At 41.8% G+C, this 26,321-nt stretch overlaps 2 protein-coding genes across 7 annotated transcripts in view; one reads left to right on the forward strand and one right to left on the reverse strand.

The window, feature by feature from the left end:
• Positions 1-622, reverse strand: part of STRN3 (striatin 3) — a 60,829-nt gene extending 60,207 nt beyond the window's left edge. For 2 of the 4 annotated variants that reach the window (XM_064148394.1, XM_064148385.1), the window contains exon 1: positions 1-622. In XM_064148394.1, coding sequence (XP_064004464.1) covers positions 1-315 — 315 coding nt within the window. In that variant the 5' untranslated portion in view covers positions 316-622. The other 2 variants (XM_064148403.1, XM_064148412.1) reach the window with 2 other exon arrangements.
• Positions 514-25,513, forward strand: AP4S1 (adaptor related protein complex 4 subunit sigma 1). Of its 3 annotated transcripts, none has more exons than XM_064148424.1 (7): positions 514-641; positions 5,923-6,081; positions 8,109-8,313; positions 9,992-10,078; positions 11,127-11,195; positions 15,772-15,795; positions 23,329-24,731. In XM_064148424.1, exons 3-7 carry the CDS (start codon positions 8,176-8,178, stop codon positions 23,467-23,469), a joined length of 459 nt encoding a protein of 152 aa, XP_064004494.1. In that variant the 5' UTR covers positions 514-641; positions 5,923-6,081; positions 8,109-8,175; the 3' UTR covers positions 23,470-24,731. The 3 variants fall into 3 exon arrangements, with proteins under 3 accessions (XP_064004494.1, XP_064004497.1, XP_064004500.1); XM_064148427.1 differs by lacking the exon at positions 23,329-24,731 and adding an exon at positions 24,766-25,513 and having other exon boundaries at positions 528-641; XM_064148430.1 differs by lacking the exon at positions 23,329-24,731 and adding an exon at positions 24,766-25,513 and having other exon boundaries at positions 529-641; positions 15,772-15,783.
• The last annotated feature ends 808 nt before the right edge of the window (positions 25,514-26,321 follow it).

Consider the following 26,321-nt stretch of genomic DNA (forward strand, 5'->3'; position numbering starts at 1 on the left):
CTGAAGTTCGGCCCGCTCCACCTCCCAGTGCGCCCTCTCCATCTCGAAGCGTGCCCATTCGTGCTGGATGTAGTGTAGGATCCCCGGGATGGTGTAGTGCTGGGGCCGGGACAGCTCGGCAGGGCCCGCCGCCTCCTGACCAGTCGGGGCCGAGGGGCCCTGGGGCTGCTGCCCTCCACCTCCTCCGGCTCCAACCCCCACGCAGCCCCCACTCGACTGCAGGTTCATGTTCCCACCCGCCTGCAGGGGTGGCTGCTGCGGTCTCGGGGCGGCCGCCATCCCACCGCCTCCTCCGGCTCCGGGGTGCTCGTCCATTGTCTGCGGGGAGCCCTCCTCCTCGTCCCGCGGTGGGGGCCTGTGCAGGGGCCAGGGAGGGGGTGAGCGGAGCTGGCTGGGGCGGGGAGGAGGGGGCGGGCCGGGCGCGGGGAATAGGAGGGGGAGCTACGCTAGGCAGTATCCGGGTGTCAGAGCAGCGCCGAGCCGCCGCCAGCCGCCATTACAGCCGCGGAGCCGCCGGCCCACCCACCCGCGGCCGGGAGGGGAGGGAGCAGCGCGGCGCACGCCGGGAAATCGCTGCGCTCTGCCCTGGCTTCCTCCGCCCGCACGGGCGAGGCGTCGGCGTGCGCATGTGCTGAGGGGAGGTGAGCGCCGTTCCCGGCGGTGGGGGGGCGGGTGGAAGCCTGTGCTCGGGGTTCATGTGGCGGCACGCCGCCCAGGGGGTGGCTTGGGGGTCGACGCTCCCGTTCTGTCTATCTCCTGTCTTTGTCGTGCTGCTTTTGCCCGCGTCGGGGCAGCTCGTCGCTGTCTGTGGAGAGGGGAAAGGCCCTGCCCCCCCTGCGCCCCGGCTCCTGATGGGTCGGTGTTGGGGTTAGTGGTCTCCGTCCGCTCTGGAATGGAAAGCGGAAGCGGTGGCGGAGATCGCCGCAGCAGTTTCACGTCCTAGAAGTGTCCAAATGCCCAGGAAGAGTCCGCGGGAGTACCGGTGCCGCCGGATAGGGCCTGGGCCCGCTTCCTGGAGCGGCGTGTCAACGAACGTGGGGAGTTAAAACGCCCCAGTCCCTAAAACGCAGTGCAGTTCCAAGGTGGCTTTGAAACAGATTTCTTATATTTATGGTCTGTCTCTGGAGGTTGACTAACTTTTTTTTCCTAAAGGAACGGTCAGCTTTGTGGTATCTCAGTGGCAAGGCACGTGTGTAAGGTGTTCCCCCCTCGATGAGAAAGGAAAGAGCACAATGTTTGCAGTTCAAAAGTCTCTTCCACGTGAGGAAGGTTTTGCAAGACATCACTGGTGTCTTTTGTCTGGCTCAGTTTTGTCTATGATAGCAGTACAGCGTTTGATGCTGCTATCTGGATAGGGTTGCAAAACACTGCTCTGAAACACAATATTTACAGATTATCATCACATGCTGTGTGAAATGATCTCTAGGTCACCCACTGCAAGTAAGGTAAGAGTTTGGGTTTACATTTCCAAAATACATGGTACACTAGTTCAGGGAAAAACAAATAAGGCTAGTTCCTTAAACAGGGCTTGTTCTTGACAGCTGGAATTCTGTTAATTGCTGGCAAAATAAATTGCTCTTGTCTCCTTATTGGTGTTTCCTATCCAGTTCTTCCTTTCTTCATTAAATAATTTCTTACTAAAACTTCCATCCTACAGTTTTCCTGATTATGTACAGATGAGCCAATCTAAATACAACTTTCCATCTTGACTGGTAATTTCTTTTCTGGTCTACTGACAGTATCAAATCATTACTAAAAATGAAAACTTACCTCATAACCAGTTTAGCCTTTTGTTTAGCTCCAATCTTACAGGATATTCCTCATTGGAGTCACTGCAGTTTAATTCTGTTACTATATTCAGCCAGCATTTTGACAACTCAACAGCAGAGGAAAACTTTTTTTTACTCTTTCCTTCCTCCCTGACTTCCCCAGATTAATAAGGCTGCATTTTGAAAATTCCTGATTCTGAAGCTGAACACAGGATTTTATTTAAAGTCACACAGACATCATTGTTCTATGTTTGGATAAATTATAACGTGCATGATAATAAGATCCAGACTATAGAATTATTTATAAATATTATTAACACTGCATGTGATTTTTATGAAGGCATTGTCCGTGGTCAGAAGATAATAGGAAGAGCAATAGTATCAATTATGTGAGCAGTCTATTTGCTGCATGCTTCTGTACAATAAATTCATAGCAAGGAAGCTCAGTAAAGGAATGTGGATCTCAAAAACATTTGTTCCTCTGCTGTCACCTGCTTGTTCCTCTACTCTTTGGCCATTTCAAATTTTGGATTAATGTTTTAATTCCAGTTTAACCCATTTTGTTCCATGTAAAGTGCCATTTTAGACCTTTGCATACAACAACCCAACTTTAGAGTTGGACAGTGCTTATAGTTCTATGTAACATTTAATTATTGATGAAACTGTTCTGTAAAAACATGGCTGTGCATTATTTGTTTGCTAAACCTGTTATTTACCTCTTAGAGCCCTAGAGTATTGCAAAACATTGTTAAAGTGCAGTAACTAAAATGCAGCTAAATCTGTGGACATTGACTAGAGTGATTTTAGCTTGAGAGATGCATCTAATTTGAACAGTAACTACTGCAAGAAGTCTCAAACTCAGGTTGTGAGGATTTTTATAATTGATGTGTCAAGAGTATGTGAAGTCTTTGACAAAATAATGTCAAGTGCTTATGTCTACAGAAGGAGTAATTAAAATTACATTTAGATCATGTTTTATGTTGCTGCATGTAAAATCTCTGCTGGGTTGGTCTCACTGGAAGTCCTGAGACCTTTTTATTGCAGAACAGGTAATGCAGGCTTTGCCTCTCTGAGAGGTCTTAACCAGTATCGGAAAAGACAGCAGTTAAAGGTGTGACTCACTAACAGGGACAACTTCCTTTAAGGTGTCTCATGCAATTATGCAGCCTACAGAGCTGGCATGTCCTGGAAGCAGCTCCTGGTTTATGTTTCAGTGGGTCTCAATTTGTCTGGAAATACAAGGCTGGAGTTACTTGTACAGGCAGGGGTATGAGACTGCTTGGGGACAATAAGATCAGGAAGCCTCTCTCGTGAGAGGGGGTCTTTAGTCTCTTGCGTATCTACTGATTTAGAAGGAGTTAAAGCCATCCTATTGCAAGTCATCAAGGACTACGTACTCCATCAGTCTACCAGTGTGAGTCACACAAGCCAATCATGCTACCGGTTCTCTTCTCATAGATGCTTATCTGAGAGAGATACTTTAATGAGGGTGAGATCTATTACAGTGTAACAGCTCATACCTAAATCACAGTAGTTAAACTGCCTGTCCTTTGCGTGTATGCCAAATCATCCTCACAGAAGAAACATTTTATAAAGGCAATATTGTAGGGCTCAGTCACTCTGGAAGGTGTTTTGAAGGGAAGTTTACAATTTTATAAAGTTTTACATCTTCCTCAAGCAATACCTTCTGAGGATTTTGTTCCTAGGAAGTCTTTGTTGTGTCATCAGGTTTCATAGGTATTTTATAGATCGTGTTTGCACAAAGCATATACTGTCCACTATTCTGGAACAAATTTCTGATGCATGGTTGACTGTGATGGGGAGAGCTGATCTTGACATCCATCAGGATCTTCATAGTCCCTTCCAGTCTGCTGTTCCTAAGCACATTTTTGATGCAGATAGTTGTCCAGTGACCTGGAATGAGACAGCCTATTCATTTCTGACAAACAGCCTTCAGATAATAATGTCTTTTCATTACTAAAATGAGCAAAATAATGGCAGAGATATGAAAGGCCTGCATCTTGCCACCAATTCCCTGGAACCATTGGATTTTGCATGCATAAAAGCATACAGATACACACAGATAATCTGTGTGTATGTGCATGGATACACGCAGGCATGTGTGTGAGAACGCTCAGAGAGGCACGTAAGAGCTGAGTCAGAAGAAATGGAGCTATCTCTGTGAGCAGAGTACCAATTATTGATCATAAAAGATAGCTCAAATACATAGAACTTGACAAAGGAATGGGAATTTCTCCATCTACCAACATGCAGAGATATGCTTTTTAAATTTCACTTCACAGATTTCTTTCCATCTTATATGCAAAACTGATTTTAACATAGTATCTGTACCCAAAAGCCAAGATGAAAGAATAAATAAATTTGTTATTTAGAAATAAAACTCAGTAATTTCCTTTTCTCAGCCTAAACTGTGCAAGCATTTTTATTTCTACAAGAGATTTTTTTCATCGTTATTAAAAATTAAAGAATTTTAAAACCCCCAACAAATCAAACCCTTAGGATAAGTATTACTCTTCAGGTCAGATTCCACAGCTGTGCTTGCATTCAAATAGTAAATAAAAAAAACATATATGTTATTTGTCCCTGTAAATTTGTTCCAGTACTCCAGCACAAAACTGTGTGCTTGTGCAGCCATTTATAGAAACAAAACTTTTTGCTACAATTGTAGAAGCTGTATTTGGGACTGGTGGGAAAACACAAAAATCACTGGTGATACTTCTTTCCTACAGATGTTAATCACCTCTTCTAATACTGGTAATAATGACTGTCATAAATTACAGATGATACATTTGAGTACTACTATGGTTCTTCCTCTGTTACAAGATGGTTGGGTTTTTTTATTCTGGATAAGAGTATTTGTGAGAATAAAAAAATCTAGTCTAAAGTATTTTGACATACAAAACAAGAAAAATACAATAATCATGAGATCAGAGAAGGGTTGTAAAAAGATTACGTTAATAATGTAGAAAGATTATGTCAAAGGAATTAGGATCAGGACCAATCCTGTAATAAGATCCATCTGTATCAATGCTTAATGTATTTTTCTGTTTTGCATTGCTTAATAGTGAGTCAAAATCAGGCCTGTCAATGCTTATGGGGTAGTTTTACTGTTCAATCATTCTTGGGTCCCACTTGAACATCTGCAGCCTCTACTCTCCCCCTCAGTCATAAATCACAGCCTGAGCTGCAAATCAAATGTTAATATCATAGAAGGAATCATAGAATTATAGAATGGTGTAGGTTGGAAGGGACCTCAAAGATCATCTAGTTCTAACCCCCTGCCATAGGCAGGGACACATCCTACTAGAACAGGTTGCTCAAGGCCTCATCTAACCTAGCCTTGAACACTGCTAGGGAGGGAGCATTCACAACCTCCCTGGGCAACCTGTGCCAGTGTTTCACCACCCTTACTGTAAAAAACTTCTTCCTAAGATCTAGTTTAAATCTCCACTCTGTCAGTTTAAACCCATATCCCCTTGTACTGTCATTACAAGACCTTGTAAATAGTCCCTCCCCAGCCCTCCCGTAGGCCCCCTTCAGATACTGGAGGGCTACTACAAGGTCTCCTTGAAGCCTTCTCTTCTCCAGTCTGAAAAGCTCTTATAGCCTGCCCTCATAGCAGAGGTGCTTCAGCCCTCTGATCATCTTTATGGTCCTCCTTTGGACTCGCTCCAACATTTCAATGTCCTTCTTGTGCTGGGGGCTCCAGAACTGCACACAGTACTCCAGGTGGGGTCTCATGAGAGCAGAGTAAAGGGGGAGAATCCCCTCCCTTACCCTGTTGGCCACACTTCTCATGATGCAGCCCAGGACATGGCTGCTGTCTGGGCTGCACATGCACGCTGCTGGCTCATGTTGAACTTTTCACCAGCTGAGACCCCCAGGTCCTTTTCCTCAGGGCTGCTCTCCAGCCATTTGCCACCTAGCCTGTATTTGTGCTTGGGATTGCACCGAGCCAGGACCTTACACTTAGACCCACCTCTCCAGCCTGTCCAGGTCCTTCTGGATGGCATCCCTGCCCTTAAAGTTGACTGTGCCATACAGCTTGGTGTCATCTGCAAAGTTGCTGAGATCCATTTCTACATTCCCTTTTGGGCTTCTTTTTTCTCTTACCTGGTTCATTCTTTCTTAGAGACCTGCCGGTGTCAGTTCAGAACCTTGAGGTGCAGTGCATAAACTGTGTGCAACACTGCAACGGCACTGACCAGCATCCACGCCGCTTCTGTTGGAGCAAGTCAGCAAAGCACACTCCTGCTCTGGATATGAAGAGACTTCACCTTGCCTGATAGAGGTGAGAAAACTCTGAGACTTTGTCACAATTCCAAACAGATGACTGAGCCTGGCCTGAAGATGCATTGGGTATAGAAATCTCAACTCCTGTGGAGCAAATCAGAGTAGACTAAGGAAAATGAATGGGGTTACTTTGTTGAGATCCAAGTGAAGGTAATAAAGGTGGTTTTCCTTTCAGAAAATCATTGGGTGACCAGTGTGAATCAGAAGAAAGCAATAACTTATGTCAGCACAATATATTGAGGTTTCTTGTGTTACTGTTGTGAAAGATTTAGATGCTATCATAGAATCAACCAGGTTGGAAGAGACTTCCAGGATTATCCAGTCCAACCTAGCCTACAGCCCTATCCAGTCAACTAAACCATGGCACTAAGTGCCTCAGCCAGGCTTTTCTTGAACACCTCCAAGGACAGTGACTCCACCACCTCCCTGGGCAGCCCATTGGAATGGTATATAGCCAGTTTGTTGCAGTTGCTAATAGCAGGAGGCAACATTATGCAGCTTGGCTTGTTATAAAAAATGTGTTTGAAGGTGCATGCAGTTGCTGCCCCAGAGACCTATTTTTTTTTCCTATTTTTCCCACTTTTGCTTTTCTGCAGTAAGGCATACTGGGTTTACACAAAGAGCTACACTGTATTGTTATGTAGATTCCTGATTTTTTTTTTCAAGATTAGACTTTCTCACAGGAGCTGTGAGACCTCAGAAGAGAATATTTCAACCAGGCATGGGACAATTCTTCAGAACTGGAATGCAGAAATATCTTTTGTGGTAGTTGCTGTATTTCCAGTGTGTAAACCTCAAGAGCATTTGGGCCAATAAATCTGTGATCCAAATAGTCAGATGGAAAACATTACAGTGACTGTTCTGGCATTGAAGAAAATAACTAGAACTTCTGTTTTATAAAATTACAGCTGCAGCTGTAAAATTTTTTTTCATGCTGTTTAAACCATGAAGCATTTCAGTTATTAAGCAAGCAAAGGCTCCATGGGATCCTTAGAGCTGTCTTCCAGTACCTGAAGAGATCCTGCAGGAAGGCTGCAGAGAGACTTTTCAAAAGTATGTCTAGCAATAGGACAAGAGGGAATAGTTTTAAGCAGAGGGGGAATAGGCTTAGGCTAGATCTTAGGAAGAAGCTCTTCGTTATGATGGTGGTGAGACTCTGGAATAGGTTGCCCAGGGAGGTTGCGGATGCCTTCTCCCTGGGGGTGTTTTCAAGGCCAGGCTGGATGAGCCCTTGAGCAGATGAGTCTAGCTGAGAGGCATCCTTGCCTATAGCAGGAAGGTTGGAGTAGATGATCTCTTACAGTCCCTTCCAACATAAGCCATTCTATGATTCTTTTGAATAGTTCATTTCATTGCATGCTGCCTATGGCATAGTTATAATCCATAAATATATTTCCCTAGCATTGTGTGGATTATTATTTATTTAGATTGGAATTAAGCTGTTTGGAGTATTTAAGATGAAAAGGTTTCTCCTTAGCTATTATAAAGACCCACACTTAATTTTCATGAAGTGGAGAAATTAGACAAGAAAGACAAATTTCAGCAGCTTCTGGTCCAGCTTAAAATGTGTTCTGATACCCATTTGTTTAGGAGGCTCTCATTCTGTGTTAAAGAAATGGTCATGAATTGTAGCCCATGGGATTCCCTTTGTCCTCTCTCCCTTCAGTCTACTGTCAGGATGGTATGAAAAACAGCAGACAAACAGCAAATGTTGCTCTTGTGAGCTGTATTTGCCTTATGTTTTGGTATTAGGCACATTTCTGAGAATGTTCTCAAATCAGTTAGCATGCAGGAACAAAATGGCCTGATAATGTGAAAGGTATTATTTAGTAGATGGTTATCTGTGGGGGTAGTGGGGAAAATGAAGCTTTCCTCATGAGTTGTATGCAAAAGTTTATAGAGCTTTTTTTTGCTCTGTTCTGTGTTTTTGCAAGAAAACTAGTCTTAAATATATGGGGATCTGGGTCTGCTGGCTTTTAGGAAGTCTTTTATAACTCCTACCTTTTTGTTTCCCTGCCCTCACAGAAATATTCATCTTGATTTGTGCACTCCATAGTCAAATCTCCCACTGAAATCGACAACAACAAAAGAAATGATAAAATTTTTTCTTATGGTAAACAAACAAGGTCAAACAAGGCTCTCTAGATACTATGAGCATGTAGAAATTAATAAGAGGACAATACTGGAAGCTGAAGTAATCAAAAACTGTCTGTCTCGTTCAAAGGATCAGGTAGGTTTTATAGATTTATTCTTTTTCCCTAGACGTTTTATTTTATCAACACCTTATATTTTTGATGTCAATGCTTCTGGAAACGTATCAGTTTCCATTGTAGGTAATTATTTCATTTGCATCCATGAAGAAAATGACTCTCTTTCTAGATGATGGGTTCAGATGGTTAACTGTTATTCTTCATTGAATAAATAAGTTTTTCTGAGGCTTACAGAGATTTGGGGATTTTTGTGTATCGCTCTTGTAAAGGTTTCTCCTGTTTGAGGAAGCTCAGAGAGAGAGGAATTTATTTTATCTTGTTATTGCTTGTCTGGTAGAGATCAATAAGAGATTACTGCTGCTTTGCCGGGAGGTAGTAGGGATATTACTGACAGCTCAAAGCTTAAATAAAAGACTACTGAAAAGTTTACAAATTACAAAGATACTCTCTAAAACATAGAAATTTTTAGAAAAAAAGACATTTTTAGGCCTCTGCATTTGGCTTTTAAAAATTTTTTTCTTCAAAAGAAGTGTCCACAAGTTGGAGAATTTCTTAAATAAAAGTTGATATTTTCATGGCTCCTTTCATTGGTTCCATAGGAAAAGTACCAAACTTAGCAAAACTTTTTTTGAGCACACAGACTTGCATTAGAGGAGAAAATTGTGACTTGGACTGTAAGCAGAGTTTTTTGGTTTAATGTTCTGAAGTCAGCTTCTTTATTTTTCACTAATGACATGTCCTTGAACAGTAGTTTTCTCAAATGTGTCATTCCAGAAAACCTCTTAAAAACATAGTAATTCCTATAAAGTGCCTTAGGTCACAGACTTGACTGTGGCTAAGGAAATGAACCTCCTCTGTGCTGCTCTTGCAAGAGCATGCCCAAATAGAAACTGCACCAGAAGTACTAATGGTGTCCTCCCATTTCAAGGACCGAGCAAAATGCTTTAAAAAAAAGAAAGCATCCCAGCATCTTGTAAAACAGTACATAACAGCACCATCTGCTGGCTCCTGTCTTACTGTGAAAGATTAATTTACCCTCTGGATCTGGAAGTCTTAATACTCTTGATTTTAATGTAAAAATACAGATAATTTTTTTTTAATATGAAAAAGAACTAAAGGTTGTCTCTTTTGGAAGGTCTGAAAGAAAATTATGGGGAGATATTGATTGCCCATCAAAAGCGTTAGTGTGTTTTCTGCCAGTAGATGAAATGTTTTGTGCAACAGTTACGGAATCACAGAAAGCATCTGGTTAGAAGAGACCTCAAAGATCGCCCAGTCCTACCCTTCACCCATCTCTGGAGAGTCAGCACTAAACCATGTCCCTGAGTGCCAGATCCACATGCTGCTTAATCACCTCAAAGGATGGTGACTTCACCACTGCCCTGGCCTGGGCAGGCCATTCCAATATTTGGGAACCCTTTCAGCGAAGAAGTGTTCCCTAATATCCTACTTAAACCTCCCCTGGCACATCTTAAAACCATTTCCCCTAGACCTGTTGCTTGAAACCAAGGAGAAGGTGGTGGCCCCCTCCTCACTCCAACCTTCCTTACTCAATTTCTTTCAAGTCAGAATTACTTGGCAGATTTTGGCAAATCCACTGTTCTTTGTGGGCCTTACGAATGTGAAACCTATGCTCTTTGAACACTCTGTGTGCCTCAATGGCAACTACTACATTTGACTTGTTTTGTTTCTGCCTAGTGTTCTTTTATTGAGTACAAGGACTTCAAGCTGGTGTACCGACAGTATGCAGCCCTTTTTGTAGTTGTTGGAATCAATGAGACAGAGGTAAGAAATCATATAGCCTCTTGAAATGAAAGCTGGTAGTGACCATCATGAGCAAGAGCTCAAGTCTCCTTCCAGTAGGGAATTTTGCAGTAGCAATCAGAGAACTTCTAGGAGACACTGCAATAAGCTCCCTCTCTTTATTTCAGTGAAACAAAAAGAGGTATAAAAGCAAATGTGGTATGTTTGACTTCAGTCTAGCAGTAGCTTGAGCTATTGTCATGAGGCATTTGGCCTTAGCCTTGTAATGATGATGCTTTCTAAATTTAAGTTTGATTAAACCTAAACTTATGTGGAGGAGGTTTTCTCAGCAGAAGTTAGTGTTACAGCCAGATCATCTCTAGCATCAGTGGTGACTTCCCAACTGCTTTCACTGTTTTTAACCTCCTTGGGCAAATTTTAAAAACCCCATACTGTCAGCTAGAAAGATGCCAATACATTTAAATACAAAAAGCTATCTGAAAACTGCTAAGTACTGCTTTTACATGCATTCAGGCTGAGCCTGGAAGGCTTTAGTGTTTACGTTGTTTCCCAGCCATCAGGAAATAATTAAAAGCTCGATACTAGGGATCTTGGCACCTGGTGTGGAATGAAGCTGCTGACCACCAGAGTGTCTTCAAGTCAGGATTACAATGTCATGCAATGGGGGGCAAATGTTTTTGGCTTTGATAGAAAAATCAGCAATCTGTACTGCTGCAGCCATAGCCTGGCTCTGTGCTGTAGCTGGCTTGTGTGACTTCAGCATGGGTAGGCATAGACTTGTTAGCTGTATGTGTCTAACCTGGGTGGGGGTGGAACAAAGGATGGGATGGAAGCAGCTCAGGCAAGACAAATACATTTGGTACAGCAGTACTTACTTGTGTGGTGGCCTGAAATTTCTGCCCCTGAACACTGTTGGTACCTCTGCTGAGTAACTGCACCTCCTCTTGCTGTGGTGGTCTGAGCTTGTGCACTTCAAGTCTTACTGTGTTTTCTGCTTGCTTTTCATGCACCACAAACTGAAATAACAGTTAAATTAATTAATTTAACATTCACTTGGTTTTAATTTCAGAATGAGATGGCAGTATATGAACTAATACATAATTTTGTGGAAGTTTTGGACAAATACTTCAGCAGAGTGGTGAGTCAGACATTGAGTCTATTATGGAAGATTTCTTTCAGAGCTTTAGTGAATATGTAATTTCAGGGAATACCTTTTTTTTCATATTAATTTAGAACACTGAATACTTGATCATGAATATTACAACTATAAATAAGAAAAAAACAAGTGTCAGGGAAAAAATAAAGCAGTACTAGGTGATTTTTCAGAGAAATACCTATGGGTTCTAAATCATCAAATAAAACATGAGAAATATTTCTGTTAGAAAAGCTTGTACTCAGAGGTTTCTTTGGGTCATTTACTCTTAAATCAGCCACTGGCATTTCATACATTTTAAAGAAATAAAGAGGCTTTTCTTTACAGATTTGGTGGTTGGTTTGGTTTTTTTTCTTCCAGTTCTTACCATTACATCCTTCAAATGAACTCATTCATGATAAAGATGGTGTAAGCATTAAGCAGGGAGCTGACATCACTCTCACTGAACAAGATCAGAGGGATGGACCAAATGAAACCTCAAAAACCAGTCTGCACTTGTGTTCCTCACCACGTTGTCATGCAGCAGTGGCTATCTGATATAGATAGCAGACATCAGACATGCCTCCAGCTAAACTGACACTGCTGCTTTTATTATGGGAGATTTTTTATTTGCTTATTTTCACAAAGTTTGCAAATACAGCATTATAATCCATGTGCCATTTAACACAGGGTTTGCAATCATAGGATGGTTTAGGTTGAAAGGGACCTCAAAGATCATCGAGTTCCAACTCCCCACCATAGGCAGGGACACCTCCCACTAGAACAAGTTGCTCAAAACCATATCCAGCCTGGCCTTGAACACGTCCAAGGACAGAGCATCCACAGCTTCCCTGAGCAACCTGTGCCAGTGTCTCACCACCCTCACTGTAAATAACCCTTTCCTAAGATCTAGTTTGAATCTCCCCTCTGCCAGTTTAGACTCATTACCCCTCATCCTGTCATTACAAGACCTTGTAAATAGTCCCTCCCCAGCCTTCCTGTAGGCCCCCTTCAGATACTGTAAGGCCACTATAAGGTCTCCTTGAAGCCTTCTCTTCTCCAGGCTGAAGAACCGCAGCTCTTATAGCTTGCCCTCATAGCAGAGGTGCTCCAGCCTTCTTGATCATCTTTGTGGCCCTCCTTTGGACTCGCTCCAACATTTCAATGTCCTTGTGTTGGGGGCTCCAGAACTGCACGCAGTACTCTAGGTGGGGTCTCATGAAAGAAGAATAAAGGGGGATAATCCCCTCCCTGGCCATGCTTCTCGTGATGCAGCCCAGGACATGGCTGCTGTCTGGGCTGCACGTGCACACTGCCAGTTCATGTTGAGCTTTTCATCAACCCAGACCCCAGGTCCTTTTCCTCAGGGCTGCTCTCCAGCCATTTGCCACCTAGCCTGTATCTGTGCTTGGGATTGCACCAACCCAGATGTAGGACCATACACTTGGCCCTGTTGAATGTCATGAGATTGGCCTGGGCCCACCTCTCCAGCCTGTCCAGGTCCCTCTGGATGGATCCCTTCCCTCTAGCAAGTCGACTGTGCCATACAGCTTGGTGTCATCTGCAAACTTGCTGAGGGTGCACTCGATTCCTTGGTCCATGTCACTGACAAAGAGGTAAACAGCACTGGGCCCAGCACTAACCCCTGAGGGAAGCCACTTGTCACTGTTCTCCAGGTGGACATTGTGCCATTGGTCACCACTCTATGTGCGATCATCCAGCCAGTTCCTTATCCAGCAGTGCTCCACTCACCATCAAGTCTGTGTTTTTCCAGTTTGGTGACCAGGATGTCATGTGGGACACAGTCAAATGCCTTACTCCGGTCCAGGTAGATGACATCAGTTGCCCTTCCCTTGTCCACTGTTGCTGTGACTTCATCATAAAAAGCCACTAAATTTGTCAGGCATGATTTGCCCTTGGTGAAGCCATTAGCCTTAGCAGAGCCTTCAGGAGGATCTGCTCCATGATCTTGCCAGGCACAGAGGTGAGACTGGCTGGTCTGTAGTTCCTGGGGTCATCCTTTTTTTCCCTTCATGAAGATGAGCATTATGTTTGCCCTTTTCCAGGCAGCAGGAACTTCACCAGTCTGCCATGACCTTTCAAATATGATGGACAGTGGCTTAGCAACTTCATCCGCCAGTTCCCTCGGGACCCACGGGTGGATCTCATCAAGCCCCATAGACTTGTGCACATTCAGGTTCCTTAGGTGCTCTTGAACATGATCATCAATTACATTGGGCAGATCTTCCTTCTCCTGTCTTGTTAAAAACCAATTTGCTTGAAATCATATTTTGGTATAATTTCAGCTTATCTGTGCTGATGTGTTTGATATCTCTCTCAGAAGAAATAAAAAGACCAGGAAGGGTTTTCTCTGTAGTTCTTGTGCTTGAGGGTATAACCTTGGTAATTATATGTACAAGAGATTATTATGCAGGGCCTGTAACTAGTTTCCCAATCCTAGTAGCATAGTAGATGTACCCAAGCTCCCTCTGTGACTTCAAGGACATGCCTGAAAAAGTCATCAGCACTCTTCACTGCTTAGATAACCAGCAAATGTTTTAGGCTATTATCTCAGCTAGCATAGCACCAGCCTGTTGAAACTGCTGGTACTAAGTATATCACTTTATGACTGTGCTAAGCTCAGAATTTGTCTCTTAAAACTGTTATGATTGCAGTCCCAGCCTAAGCAGTGATAACCAGGAATGGAATTTCATTTTGGCAGCACGGGAATGCATAATCAAATTTAGTCATATCTTATCTAATTGAGCTAATAGTTGCCAATCACTTTTCTATTTTATTTCCTTCACTTGAGGCAGAGCAAAAATAGATGCAGTTCTCATACATACAAATGTTGTCTATCTCAATTCCTTACCTATGTATATAATAGTTATTAGAAGTTTGCTGAATTCATCCTGCCAGAGATGTTTGTATTTTCCCTAATATTTTAGGCTTGGAACTAGAGGAACTAAAAGGGGAGTTGGTGGGGTGTGTTACAGAAATCTCATGCCATTCCATGGCTTTATTTTTAATAGCATATAACATGATAGATGGCTGAGCACTGAAGAAGAGAGCTATAATTCTAGCTGGGGTTTCAGGCTGAAACCACAGAGCAAGAAGGTCTAAGTGTGTGCTCTCATGGATTAATGTTTAGGATTTGCAGAATTTTAGCAGAATCCCTTATTACAATGATAACAGAGGCAGAGCTCTGGGAAATGAAAGAACATCTGTTCTGCTCTAGTAGGACATTTTATCATCTATTATTATTTTTAGGCTTGTGAGTTTTAAACATTCTCACATACTCTATTTTTATCTAATGGAGTTTATAGATCTTGAATTTAGATATCAGAAAACATATTAATAGAATTAGGGGTAAGTTTTCAAAGCTGCTTTTGAGATGTACTTCTGAGTCCTTTTCACTGTTATGTGGCTGCCCAGGGAAAACTTTACATGCTGTTCAGAATACACAATCCAACACTTTCAACTACTTTTTAATGCTGATAAAACTTGAACTGAGCAGGCTCTTAAAATACAGTTTTTGTGATGGATAAAAGATTTCTAAGTGAAGAATGGCAGTCACTCAACAAAGGCCTGTAGACTGGAGTTACTCCAGTTTAGAACATCTTTACAGACCACAGAAGTAGAGGTTTTGCCAGTGGGAACTCTGCCTACAACCAGGGTTACACTGGGAATAGAAACCCTGTTAGCAAACTAAATTCCCTTCCTAGCTGATAAAATATTTCCTCTTCTAGCAGAGACTGGGGAAGCTCCGTCCCAGCTGTGTAAAATCTTAACTGCTGAGGCTGTGATTAATTGTTTATAAATTTAGACTTTTAACTGAGGCACCCAAGTTAGAAGTTTGGTCATCCTAAGCTCCCATTACTGGCAGAGACAGATGAGTATCTCGAGAAAGTGAGTCATGCCTCAAGTGTGCTGAGTCAGCTGTTGAAGATACCCATCTCTTCTGTTGACTGCAGAGACCACAAGGGCTTCTAACTCAGACATTTTGGTTAAATTAATGGAATTACTTGGGGTAAAGCCAAGCCAAGACTACAAGGGAAATAACAACCATGTGGAGAAATGTGTTGCTGGGGCTGGAGAACAGTTAGAAGTGCTAAGGGTCAGAAGACTGGAGTAGCCTTCCTTCTCCTAGTACATCCAGCCATGGCTACTACAGCCATAGGTGTATATATGTCTAAATTTTGCTGCATTTTAAAGAGTATTTTTATAAACATGTAAATTTGACATTGCCATCTTGTTTTTGCAGAAGGAGGAAGGGAGAATAGAGGGCTGGAGTTGCCATGATTAGCGATGCTGCTTTTTGAACTGTTGCAGTGGGGGTTCCCAAGTAAAATAATCAGAACATTAGATTTTGTTACAGAGGTAGCAAACACATCAAAGACAAAGAAGTGTTGCAGGAAAGAGCATGTAATTGTACAGTCCAGAGCAGAAATCTGAATTGGCTTATATTTTTGTACCATTATTTGTATCAGTGTTTCCTTTCTAAGGGGATGTGTAGCATTTAATGACTATGAGATGAGAGGTCAAACTCTAACTAATGGTTGTCTGTCTCCTTTCTTTGCAGAGTGAATTAGATGTATCCTTTTCAGTATCATGGCTGCACTTGGTGTATGTTTCAGTTCATATTGTCTTCATAGCACTGTCAAACAGTCAAGGCAATGCAGAGGTGTCACAAATATCATACCTGCAGTAAGTAGCACCATTTTGTCAGCTTTCCAAAAGCATAGCTGATGTTCATGAGGGTCACCTATGTAAATCCTTATTCATTAAGGTAAGCCTTGTATCATTTCAAGACAGGGAGAGCTTGCTTAGAGACAACTAAGTACCATTAACACCTAACCAAGAGAAGCTGTATCTGTGGGGGAACATTCAGGCTTAACTAATTACTACACTAGGGGTTTACTTTTTGGAAATTTGCAATAAAATAGATGTTTAAATAACTGCAGTAACAAGGAACTCAATGTGCAGGACCCTGCACTTGGATCTTGTTGAACTTTGTCTGTTTCACCTGGGCCTCCCTCTCCAGCTTGTCCATGTGCTTCTGGATGATATCCCTCGAGCATATTGACAGCACCACTTATGCCTGTGTCTGGTTTTGGTTAAATGCAGATCTACTGCTAAAGAGAGTTTCAGTTATATACCTGAAATAAAGCTTCAGTATTTGATTCCAGAGTGGAAAAGTAATAATTTACTAATTTAGTTTATTTACTCCACTCTGGTGAGAACCCACCTTGAGTACTGCATCCAGTTCTGGAGCCCCTATTACAAGAAAGATCTGGTTATGCTGGAACGTGTCCAGAGAAGGGCCACAAGGATGATCAGAGGGCTGGAGCTCCTCCTCTATGAAGACAGAGAAGGGGCTGTTCAGTCTGGAGAACAGAAGGCTCCACAGAGACCTTATTTTGGCCTTCCAATATCTGAAGGGGGCTACAAGAAAACTGGGGAGGGACTTTTTAGGATGTCAGGTAGTGACAGGACTGGGGGGAATGGAGGAAAACTAGAAGTGGGTAGATTCAGATTGGACGTTAGGAAGAAGTACTTCACCATGAGGGTGGTGAGACACTGGCACAGGTTGCCTAAGGAGGTGGTGGAAGCCTTATCCCTGGAAGTTTTTAAGGCCAGGCTGGATGGGGCTTTGAGTCATCTGACCTAGGGTGAGGTGTCCTTGCCTGTAGCAGGGGGGGGTGGAACTGGATGATCCTTGAGGTCCCTTCCAGCCCTGACAATTCTATGACTCTATGATATTTACCTTACTTAAGAACTAGTACATATGAACAACATAGAAAAAAAAGTCTGTATTTTTTTCTTGTAAATGTTCTTACTTCTTTACTGAAAAAAAGGCCAGAAGACATTACTGTTTTCACTCTTAATGCTTGGCCACATGCTGGAGCTCTGTCTCATTTACTGAACTTATATATCTGTGCAAGTATGTGCATATATTTCTTTCCTGACATTCACAAAATTCTGTGGTATTAATATAAAACTCCTAAATCAAAGGAGCAATAATGAAATTTCAGCATGAATGGATTCTGAAGGTCTCTAAGCAATTGTATAACTACATTTTTTTATTCAGTTGCTACTGTTGAGGATTAGAGCTATGCATAGTTGTGTGTGAACTTACTGAATAGGTCAGGTCATACTCTAATTCAGCAAACTATACTTAAACATAGTCCCCACCATGGTCTGCAATTACCAAGTCCTGTAGAAATTAATCTTCTACATGAATCTCATGTAGAATATAAATATTTGGGAGGTAAGTGTGCATTGCTCTTAGTGGATAATACTGGAAGAGCTGATGTCTCACGTGTGCCTCCTCAACATGTATGGCATAGGAATGATATATGTAATTCTTCCACTCAGAAATGTACCTTTTCTGCTTGATACATTTCAGGAAGAATTTTCCAGTTAAGCATTCTACTTCTATATATGTACAAAAGAATTCTCCCACTTAGGAAGAAGAGCTTTTCATAAATTGAGAGGCTACCTACAAAAGTTGACATGAAGTGAGTGACTCAACAATAAATGCAAAGCAGAGCTGTAACAGTGAAGGAGTGGACTGTTCAGGACTGTGCTTATTTTTGACAAGAGCTTGAATAGCAGGCCAGAAGAAACAATACAAGATCTAGACTACAAGTGTCTTAGATGTTAACACAAAGCAAGCAATAACCCATTAATATGCTTTTCATAGTGCAGGATAATATCCCTGCTTGGGATTAAACCATTTATTTTGCCAAGTACTCTTATGCCAAATCTTGTATTTGGTACAGTTAGCTTGAAAGCAAAATATGTGGTGGAGGAAGTACAACCTGAAGGTTTGTAACAGCAAATGCCAAGTAGTATTTACAGAGTCTGTATATGCAGCATCTGGCAAGAGGCTGTCATGGTTTCCTGTCTCCACACTCTTATTATTGTGTACAGATCCATAGGAAGTTTATTTCAGAAGTGCTAGTGTCTATTCTGTATAGAAAGTAGTGTTTACTAACATGAAGAAAATAGTAGGAAATGACATGAAATTAAGCCCCGTGAAAAGCAGATAATTATCATTAAAGGCTATTCACCCATGCACAGAGCAAGCCTCAGTTAAATCTGAAGGCTGAGGCCATCAGGCATCTGGAAGGTTCCTGGAGCTCATGCTAAGCCTGCAGCATGTGTGCTGATGCTTGAAGCAATGGCAATGTTATCTCATGCATATCGCAAAAATGAACACTGATTGGCTACTAGATAATGAAGTAACTATTTTAGATGAGAAATAGCCTTTTATAGAAGCTTTTATGTGTGTTTTGTAAAGCATGTAGCCATTATGTGACGTCCACTTTGAGAGTCAGTCACATACATCAGGATACCTGTGATGGCATGACATAACATTTCTAAAGGTTTTAAAGTACCTGTAAGAGGTATTGTTGTGCCACACCAGTGAGCAAGTACTGAAACTGTCCTAGAGGTGTTGCTTCCTAATGTGTTAATAGCACTGAATGAGCCTCATTTTTATGTACCAAGCGAGTGAGGTTTTCTGTAACTCTAAAAGCCCAGCTTGGATGATGTAGGAGCTGCCTTCTTGGTGCAGTGATGACAAAGACACTATCAAAATGCAGCTTGGTGGAGAATGACATGCTGGTGAGCACAAGAGTTTCTAAAAATAGGCAAAGTTGACTTTTCTACTGCTTGAACAGGTGAGGCAAAGCTTAACTGAAAACTCATGATTAGTTTAGAAAAGAAACAAATACTTACCTTCTCTTTGTGGAAGGGAAGGGAGAAGATAGAGTGCTCTAGGACCAAGCATTTGAAGAATGTTGTCTTGATCCAAACCCAACATTGCATTCCACTGCAACTAGCTGCTGCTGCTGCTCCTCCTAGGACAGATAGAAAACTTTGATACAGGGAATACTTCATGTGAATCAACTTTGTTCTTCAGTTCCTCTGTGGAAGAACACTTTCAGAATAAGTGTGCTTAAGTAGTAAAGAAGTGGAAAGATGAATTTATTCTGTGAATTTACAAGGATACACTTCAGTTTGCACTGGAAAATGTGTCTGAAGTGGAAACCTGTAAGGATTAGCTGAAAACTGTTGTTCTAGAATAATCACAGGAATTGAAGGCTCCATTTGTCTCCTATTTAAGTTCAGCATAGTCATTTGAGGCAGTAGCAGTCAGGAACACATTAAATGGCTTTCAGTGCCTGAAACTTGCCTGCCATTAGATTGATGAAAAGCTACTTATAGCTAATGTTAGCAAAGATGAAGTTGGAACGTGTGACTCTAGGTTAAAAACAGAAACAATCTGAACAAGTCTTTAGTTAAAGATGAATATCCAGGATGGAAATCAAAGTTTTGGAATGCTGTGTATTCAGTACCAAACCATCTACCCTAGAAGTGTCAGTACTGCAATCAACAAAGGTTTTGTTAGTGCTACTATGTGTATTACCTGATCACAAGATGTTGGCTGCACTCTTAAGCCTGGCCACACCCTTAGTTACTGGCCTGGAAAATCCTGAGGTATCTTAAAATGTCCCTATACGAAGAAAGTTATCACATGCAAGTCTTAAATGTGCCTTTTTCTTTTCCTCACTTAAAAAACTGCCTATATAGTATTTGGGAGATGGAGACACAAAACTATGTTGCATATCCCCCCTCTTAGTATGTGTGCCATAAAATCTCCTTCTGATAGTGAAAAGTACCATTAATGCCTTTAATAAAAGGGTAGATCTTAAAGTCACCAAAAGCCAGCTGTAGTAGCTGCCACTTAACTTCTACTGCTGAGAACGCAGCCACAGCAGCACTGACTGCAATCTGTAAATCAAAGACAGCAAGGGCTCACTCTGCCCTCCCCTGATAAGTATTTCCTGTCTGGGTGCTCTGAAAACTTGTTACAGACTTCTATTTACTGATGCAGAGATTTAGACGTTTTCTTCTGCATACTCAGAATCATAGAATGGTCTGGGTTGGAAAGGACCTCGAAAGGTCATCTAGTCCTACTCTCCTGCAGTCAGCAGGGATGTTCTCCATTAGATCAGGTAGCCCAGAGCCCTGTCAAGCTGCATCTTGAATACTTCCAAGGATAGGGCCTCAACCACCTCTCTGGACAACTTGGGGCAGTGTTCCACTACCCTTATCATAAAGAAATTGTTCCTAACATCCAATCTAAATCTCCTCTTCTCTAGTTTCAAACCACTGCCTCTTGTCCTATCACTACAGATCTTTGTAAACAGTCCCTCTCCAGCCTTCTTGTAGGCCCCCTTCAGATACTGGAAGGCCACCTTTAGGTCTCCCCAGAGCTTTCTCTTCTCCAGCTGAACAACCCCAGCTCCTTCAGCCTGTCCATGTAGGAGAGGTGTTCCTCTGCATAGATCTAGATAAAGTCCCTTAGTCCTCTTTTGTGGCTATCCACGATTTTTCCTGGAAGCAGGAACTTAGATGACAGCTGTGGGTTGAGCACACATTGAATATAGCTTCTTCATGTTGCCAGTTGCTCAGACTGGTTTGCTGTGCTGCTTTTCAACTGAGTGTCAATCTGTGACTTCGAGGGATTAAGCCCTGAAATTTGGGGTTAGGTGCCAAACGAGTGACAGGTGGGGAGGATGAGCCTTGCTGAGAATCAGAGATACATATCCTTGATTGGGCAGGGCATTCAGATATGAATGACTACGCAGTGTGTGCATGATGAGATGTAACCATATAGTCATGAGACTTACAGGAAAGGGAAAAAAAGCAAAAGCTGCTCCCTGTGCAATCTGTTCACCAAGAACAGCACTGTAAAAGGAGGTGGGAAGGGAAGTGAAGAGGGGAGACGAGTTGTTAGGTTGATGAGGGTAAAGAGCACTTCTTAAAATTTCAAGGTGATAGATCTTTCCAGAATGGAGTTAGTGTCCCCATTCAAACTGCAAATGAAATCACTGGTTCTGGAATTATGTTTGTGAGATGAACAGAAATCCGACACTATTCTCTGCAATGGAGTAGATCCATTCTGAAATAACCTGGAATGGCCCTGCAGGGGAACTGCTGTCTCATTTAGCCATACTGGGTTTGAGTACAACAGTCAGACATTTTAAATGCTTTCATAAACATAGTGATGCAGAAAAATACGGTGGGAATGGCAAGTTGCTGCATCATCACTGAACTTGGTTGATTCAGTCTTGTGGGATTCATGTCCTTGAGACTCTCAAAAGAGGAAGGCCTGGAGAGACTGAGCCCTTGCCTCACTGTGGGAACTGGAGCATTGTGAATCAATGGTAGAGTGTAAGTATTAAAAGCCATGAGGAGCTGGCTTTAGCACTTGTTGAAACTTGAATGGAATGTTATCTGACTTTGTTAACAGAACCTTTTGGCCTGTATTGTAGAACAGTGACAAAGGTGAACTAAGCAGCAGTAGAAAAGCTGTTGTCTTAAAAATTCTCACTTTACTGGAATGAAGAAATGCTAACTTCTCCAAATATTTGCATAGAGCTGATTTACTTGAAAAGTATATCACAGGAAGATGTTTGACTCAAGTCTTTAAATCAGTCAAAGTAAAACAACTGCTTTTGCCACTGGAACCACAGAAACAGTTTGTTGATGTTTTAAGGGTAGCCTTACTCCTCACAAGTCTGATTTTTACAAGCAATTTATGCCTACAAGCAGACTTAAGAAAAATCTGGTATTTAAAATAAAACTTGGGAGTTAAATTAGGTGGTTAAATTTAGGCCAGCAAATTAGAAACTATCTGATGAACCATAGAAATATCTAAGAGCCTATTCATGGTTTCCCTTCTTCTCTTAACAATAACTAGTAGTAAAGTTGTCTGGAGGCCTGAATTCTGCTACTGCACAACACCTGCACTTTGAGGTTGTTTGGCCTGGAACAGAGAAGTCTCCAGGGGAACCTTATTGTGACCTTTCAATACTTAGAGGGGACCTATAACAAAGATGGGGATGATGTTTTTAGCAGGGCTTGTTGCAAGAAGACAGGGGTTTCAGTTTTAGAAGGCAGATTTAGACCTGATGTAAGAAAGCATTTTTTTACACTGAGGGTGTGTAACATTGGAACAACTTGCCCAAAGAGATGGTAGATAATACCCCATCTGTGGAAATACCAAGGTCAGGTTGAATGGAGCTCTAAGCAATCTAATTTGAAGATGTCTGTGGTCACTGCAGCGGGGTTGGAGCAGATAACCTTTGAAAGTCCTTCCCAAGCCAAAACATTTTATGATTCTATATCTGGACAATGCTGTGCTCTTGGTCCAGCAGAATGCATTTGTTGGAGCAGGAACACAGTTGCTTACCCTTCTGCACAAATAACATCAAGTTCAGACCAGAGCACAGCAATTTGAAACTGCAGCTGTATTCTCATCAACTTGACTGTACAGGTTCATCCTATAGTTCAGTATGCACAAGGTCAGGCTTCTGCTTCTTACCTCTTAGAAGGATGGCCACATACAAAACTTACCTAAGACACTGTGCCCCTCTTGTTATTTTAATGTATGCAGCAGAAGCAATCACCAAGACAGGGCCAGCTTCAGCTGCTGTCATCACTGGGCCAGACCATGATGCTCAAGAATTTGTACAGACAGTAGGAGAACCTTAACTAGAAGGTAGCAGGTACAGCTGCTACCAACTCAGCTAAGCTTGTCTATGGGGAAAGGTGGGTTTGGAATTCACTAGGCTGAGGACACTTTCAGCATCCCTCCTCTGCAGGTTTCAGACAGGCAGCATCTTTGTTACATTTTACAAGAGACTGAGCCAGTTGTCATAAGCTGAAGTAAAGACTTAGGCTTCTGAATCAGAGAGAAGGGATCACAGAAAAATCCCTCTGCCCATTCCAAAGTATTCCTTCAGCCCTGGTTCTCCAGAACCTCTGAATTGGTTGATGAGTTTGACTTTCATCACTCCCTGCAGGGAAAATAAGGCACAAAACTCATACTGAGGAACTCCCATCTCAAAGCCAGGTGCTAAAAACCTAGGCATGGGTGTGTTCAGTGTCAGTTAACTGAAGTCCAGTTCTAGAACTCAGAAGACCATTCACATTCATGAGCTTGTGCCATTGCACATCTGGTGGTTTAACATTTTGTCTGCCCACCACTTGCATTTGCCACATAGGAAGAACAAACATACTGCATTTAGTGGCTCCTCAATACTTTTTATATATGGTGCAGTTTCAGCTCTTTGGCATAGCAGTGGGGCAGACTGCTGTAGTTTGTCTCTGCAGATCTCTGTTGAGCAGTACTCTTCAATACCCAAGTCATGCTCAAAAGCTGAAACTTACAAACTTCATCACGGTGAAGAGAGAACTTTGATGACTTAAAAACAGGCTCTTGCAACTCTACTGCTTAGAATGGAAGTTCACTAATATAAATACAAGGACTAGAGTATCCTATTTGTGAGCTCCAGCTGTAGCATCAATATCCTAACAGATGGAGAAGGCACTCAAGACATTCATATCTAAGTTGGAAAAAGGTTTTTAAAGATTTATTTGGAAGTTATTCTAAAGTGTCTTGCTAGTTGCACTGCAGTGCTGCTGAATACACAGCCAAGAACTACAGGGAGCAAAACGAAGACAGAGTTGGTCTGCTGAGTGCAGTTAAGAACGCATGTGAAGAGCAGCAACAGGTGGAAAGCAAGGCAGACGAAGGGGTATTCACATCTCTCTGTATATGCACGTCAGTTAGGCCTAACAGATGGACCCAGCAGGCTCTTTTGCTATGCCTGTTTTCATTTCAGATTCTGGGGATAAATGGCAACAGAAAGAGGCTTTCTTCATGAAGTAACTCTTTGCAGTTGTTCAGTGGATGCAAAGAACACAAATGTGTGCAGAAGATTGCCTGTCCCTTCATACCAGAGTAAGGCTTGGGTTGGTTTTCTTCTTGTTGTTCTTTTGAGACAGTTGCTCAAGGAAAAAAAGACAGGGCTATGGACACATTTGGTGTATCACAATAGTACAAGTACATACTGCTTCAGATGATTTTCAGATTACAAGCAGGTTTTAGGAAATAGTTAAAATAGGAACCCATTTTACTTTTGCTCTTCTTTTACTTTTACTAGAGCAACGACTCTGCTTTGCATATTAACATATTCCTGCTGCTTTCAAGCAGTTAATTTTCAAATAATTTAAGGAATTGAGAATTGGATTTTAAGAATTTGATTGACAGCTGCTTTCCTAAGAGGAAAATTGGAATATTTGCATCTTCACATTCAAGGCTGTTATCCCCTGATAACACTTTATATTACATTTTTATATTCAATATATTATAATTAACCACCTACATCTAAGTTCAAGCTTACCTTGCCTTTACTACCGTTGAGCCATTTTCCTACATTCAAGTTTACCTTGCTTTTACTACCATATGGTAATATTCCATGGTAGGATACTGCTGGGGTTTCAACTTCTTTGCTACAAACTTTTGGTATCTCTATGGTCAAGCAAGAAGGTGTCAGTCGAACGTTTTTCCTACATCTATTAAGATAAACAGCAAATAAACCAGAATAAATAAATGGCCATTTTTGTAAGAAGTGATTAAAGGCTAAGCTGCCTAAGATTTTCTATGAATTATGTTAATGTTGTTCAAAAGCTCTTTAACTCAAAATGTTCCCAGATCATGTTCAATTTGGACAGAGTGCACATCATTTTGGATGAAATGGTGCTAAATGGTTGTATCGTGGAAACAAACGTCAACAGAATTCTTGCTCCTCTGCTTGTACTTGACAAAGTGGCAGAAAGCTAGGAAGATGCAAGACTGACCAAAGCATTTTACAGGAGACAGTGAAACCATCAAGTGTTTTGCCTGTGTCATAGGATTCACTCATCCAATATTCAAATCAACTGGGAAATACTCTGTTTCTTCTATACCCTTCATACCGAAAGCAAACGAAACAGCAAAACATGGAGTGGAACCTTAAATTTCAGCTGCAGCATTACTGACCCAGCAGAAATCTTTCTAAAACAGTCAATATTAAAAAAAAACATTGATTGAGGATAAAGTCATGGAAACTTAGACATGACTATCTCTCTAGGGATCACCTAGAATGATATAACATTCAGAAATACAGAAATAGAAATTCAGTGCTTCCTTAAAGCACTAACTTCATTTTTTTTTATTTTTCAAATAAATGTAAATTAAAGTTCTGCCATTTTTAGGATCACTTCATCCTTCATTGAAAATCCACTTTCACTCCCCTTTCCATGGAAGTTATGGTAACAAAAGAAATGTAAATAACAGAAGTACAGATGTATTTAGTATTTCTGCATCCCATATAAATCATACCTACAAGTATTTGGCATTTAATATTATAACCTTGTTAAACAAAAAAATCATTAAAATAAAGCCTGATGATCTTTTCTCATGTTGGCCTCATAAATCACACAATCTTCCCTATTTTGTGTTTTTTATCTATGCATCATGATTAAAATGCTAACAAAAGATATGCAAGTTTCTCAGTACCAGCCAGGTACCAAATCAGATCTTTCTCAAGTGCGAGGAGCCAAAGGCAGCAGATGGGAAGCTTGTCAAGAAGCAAAGGAGCTCATCCCTCCTGCCACCAGGGTACAGGAAAAGACCTAAAATACAGGAAGGGAATGTAAAGAGGTCCCTGCTCAGGAGGCAGGTGAATACCCTCTTGGCTTCCCCTAGCTTCCCTGTTGCCCTTACACAACAGGTAAGGGGCTCTGGAACTGGAGAGCCAGACTATGAAGGAATTAGATGAAGGTCTATCCAGGGGGTCAGAATCACAGAACTATCAAGAACTGGAAACGACCTCAAGGATCATCTAGTTCCAACCTCCCTGCCATGGGCAAGCACACCTCACACTAGATAAGATTGCTTAGAGACAGGTTGGAAGTGGTGAGGCTGAGGACAGAAGTGCAAGAGAAATTTAAAAGGACTTCAAGGCACCAGAGTGATTGGTTGAAGGGTTGGAAGCACAGATGGTGTTTTCTTCAATCCCTGCACTGAGCACTGAATGGAACAGACAGATGCAGCTGGTGAACTTGTGGCTTCGGCTGGTGCCTCAAGGGGCATTTTGGTTTCTCTGACCATGGGAACATTTCTGCAGCACCAGGCCTGCTGGGGACAGAGCTCAGCTGTCTCAAAAGGAAAGAAGGATTCTTGCACATGAGTTGGTGACGCTCAATTGATAGGGCTTTAAACTATAT

Source organism: Pogoniulus pusillus, chromosome 1 (genome assembly GCF_015220805.1).
Source record: "Pogoniulus pusillus isolate bPogPus1 chromosome 1, bPogPus1.pri, whole genome shotgun sequence".
Lineage (NCBI taxonomy): Eukaryota > Metazoa > Chordata > Aves > Piciformes > Lybiidae > Pogoniulus > Pogoniulus pusillus.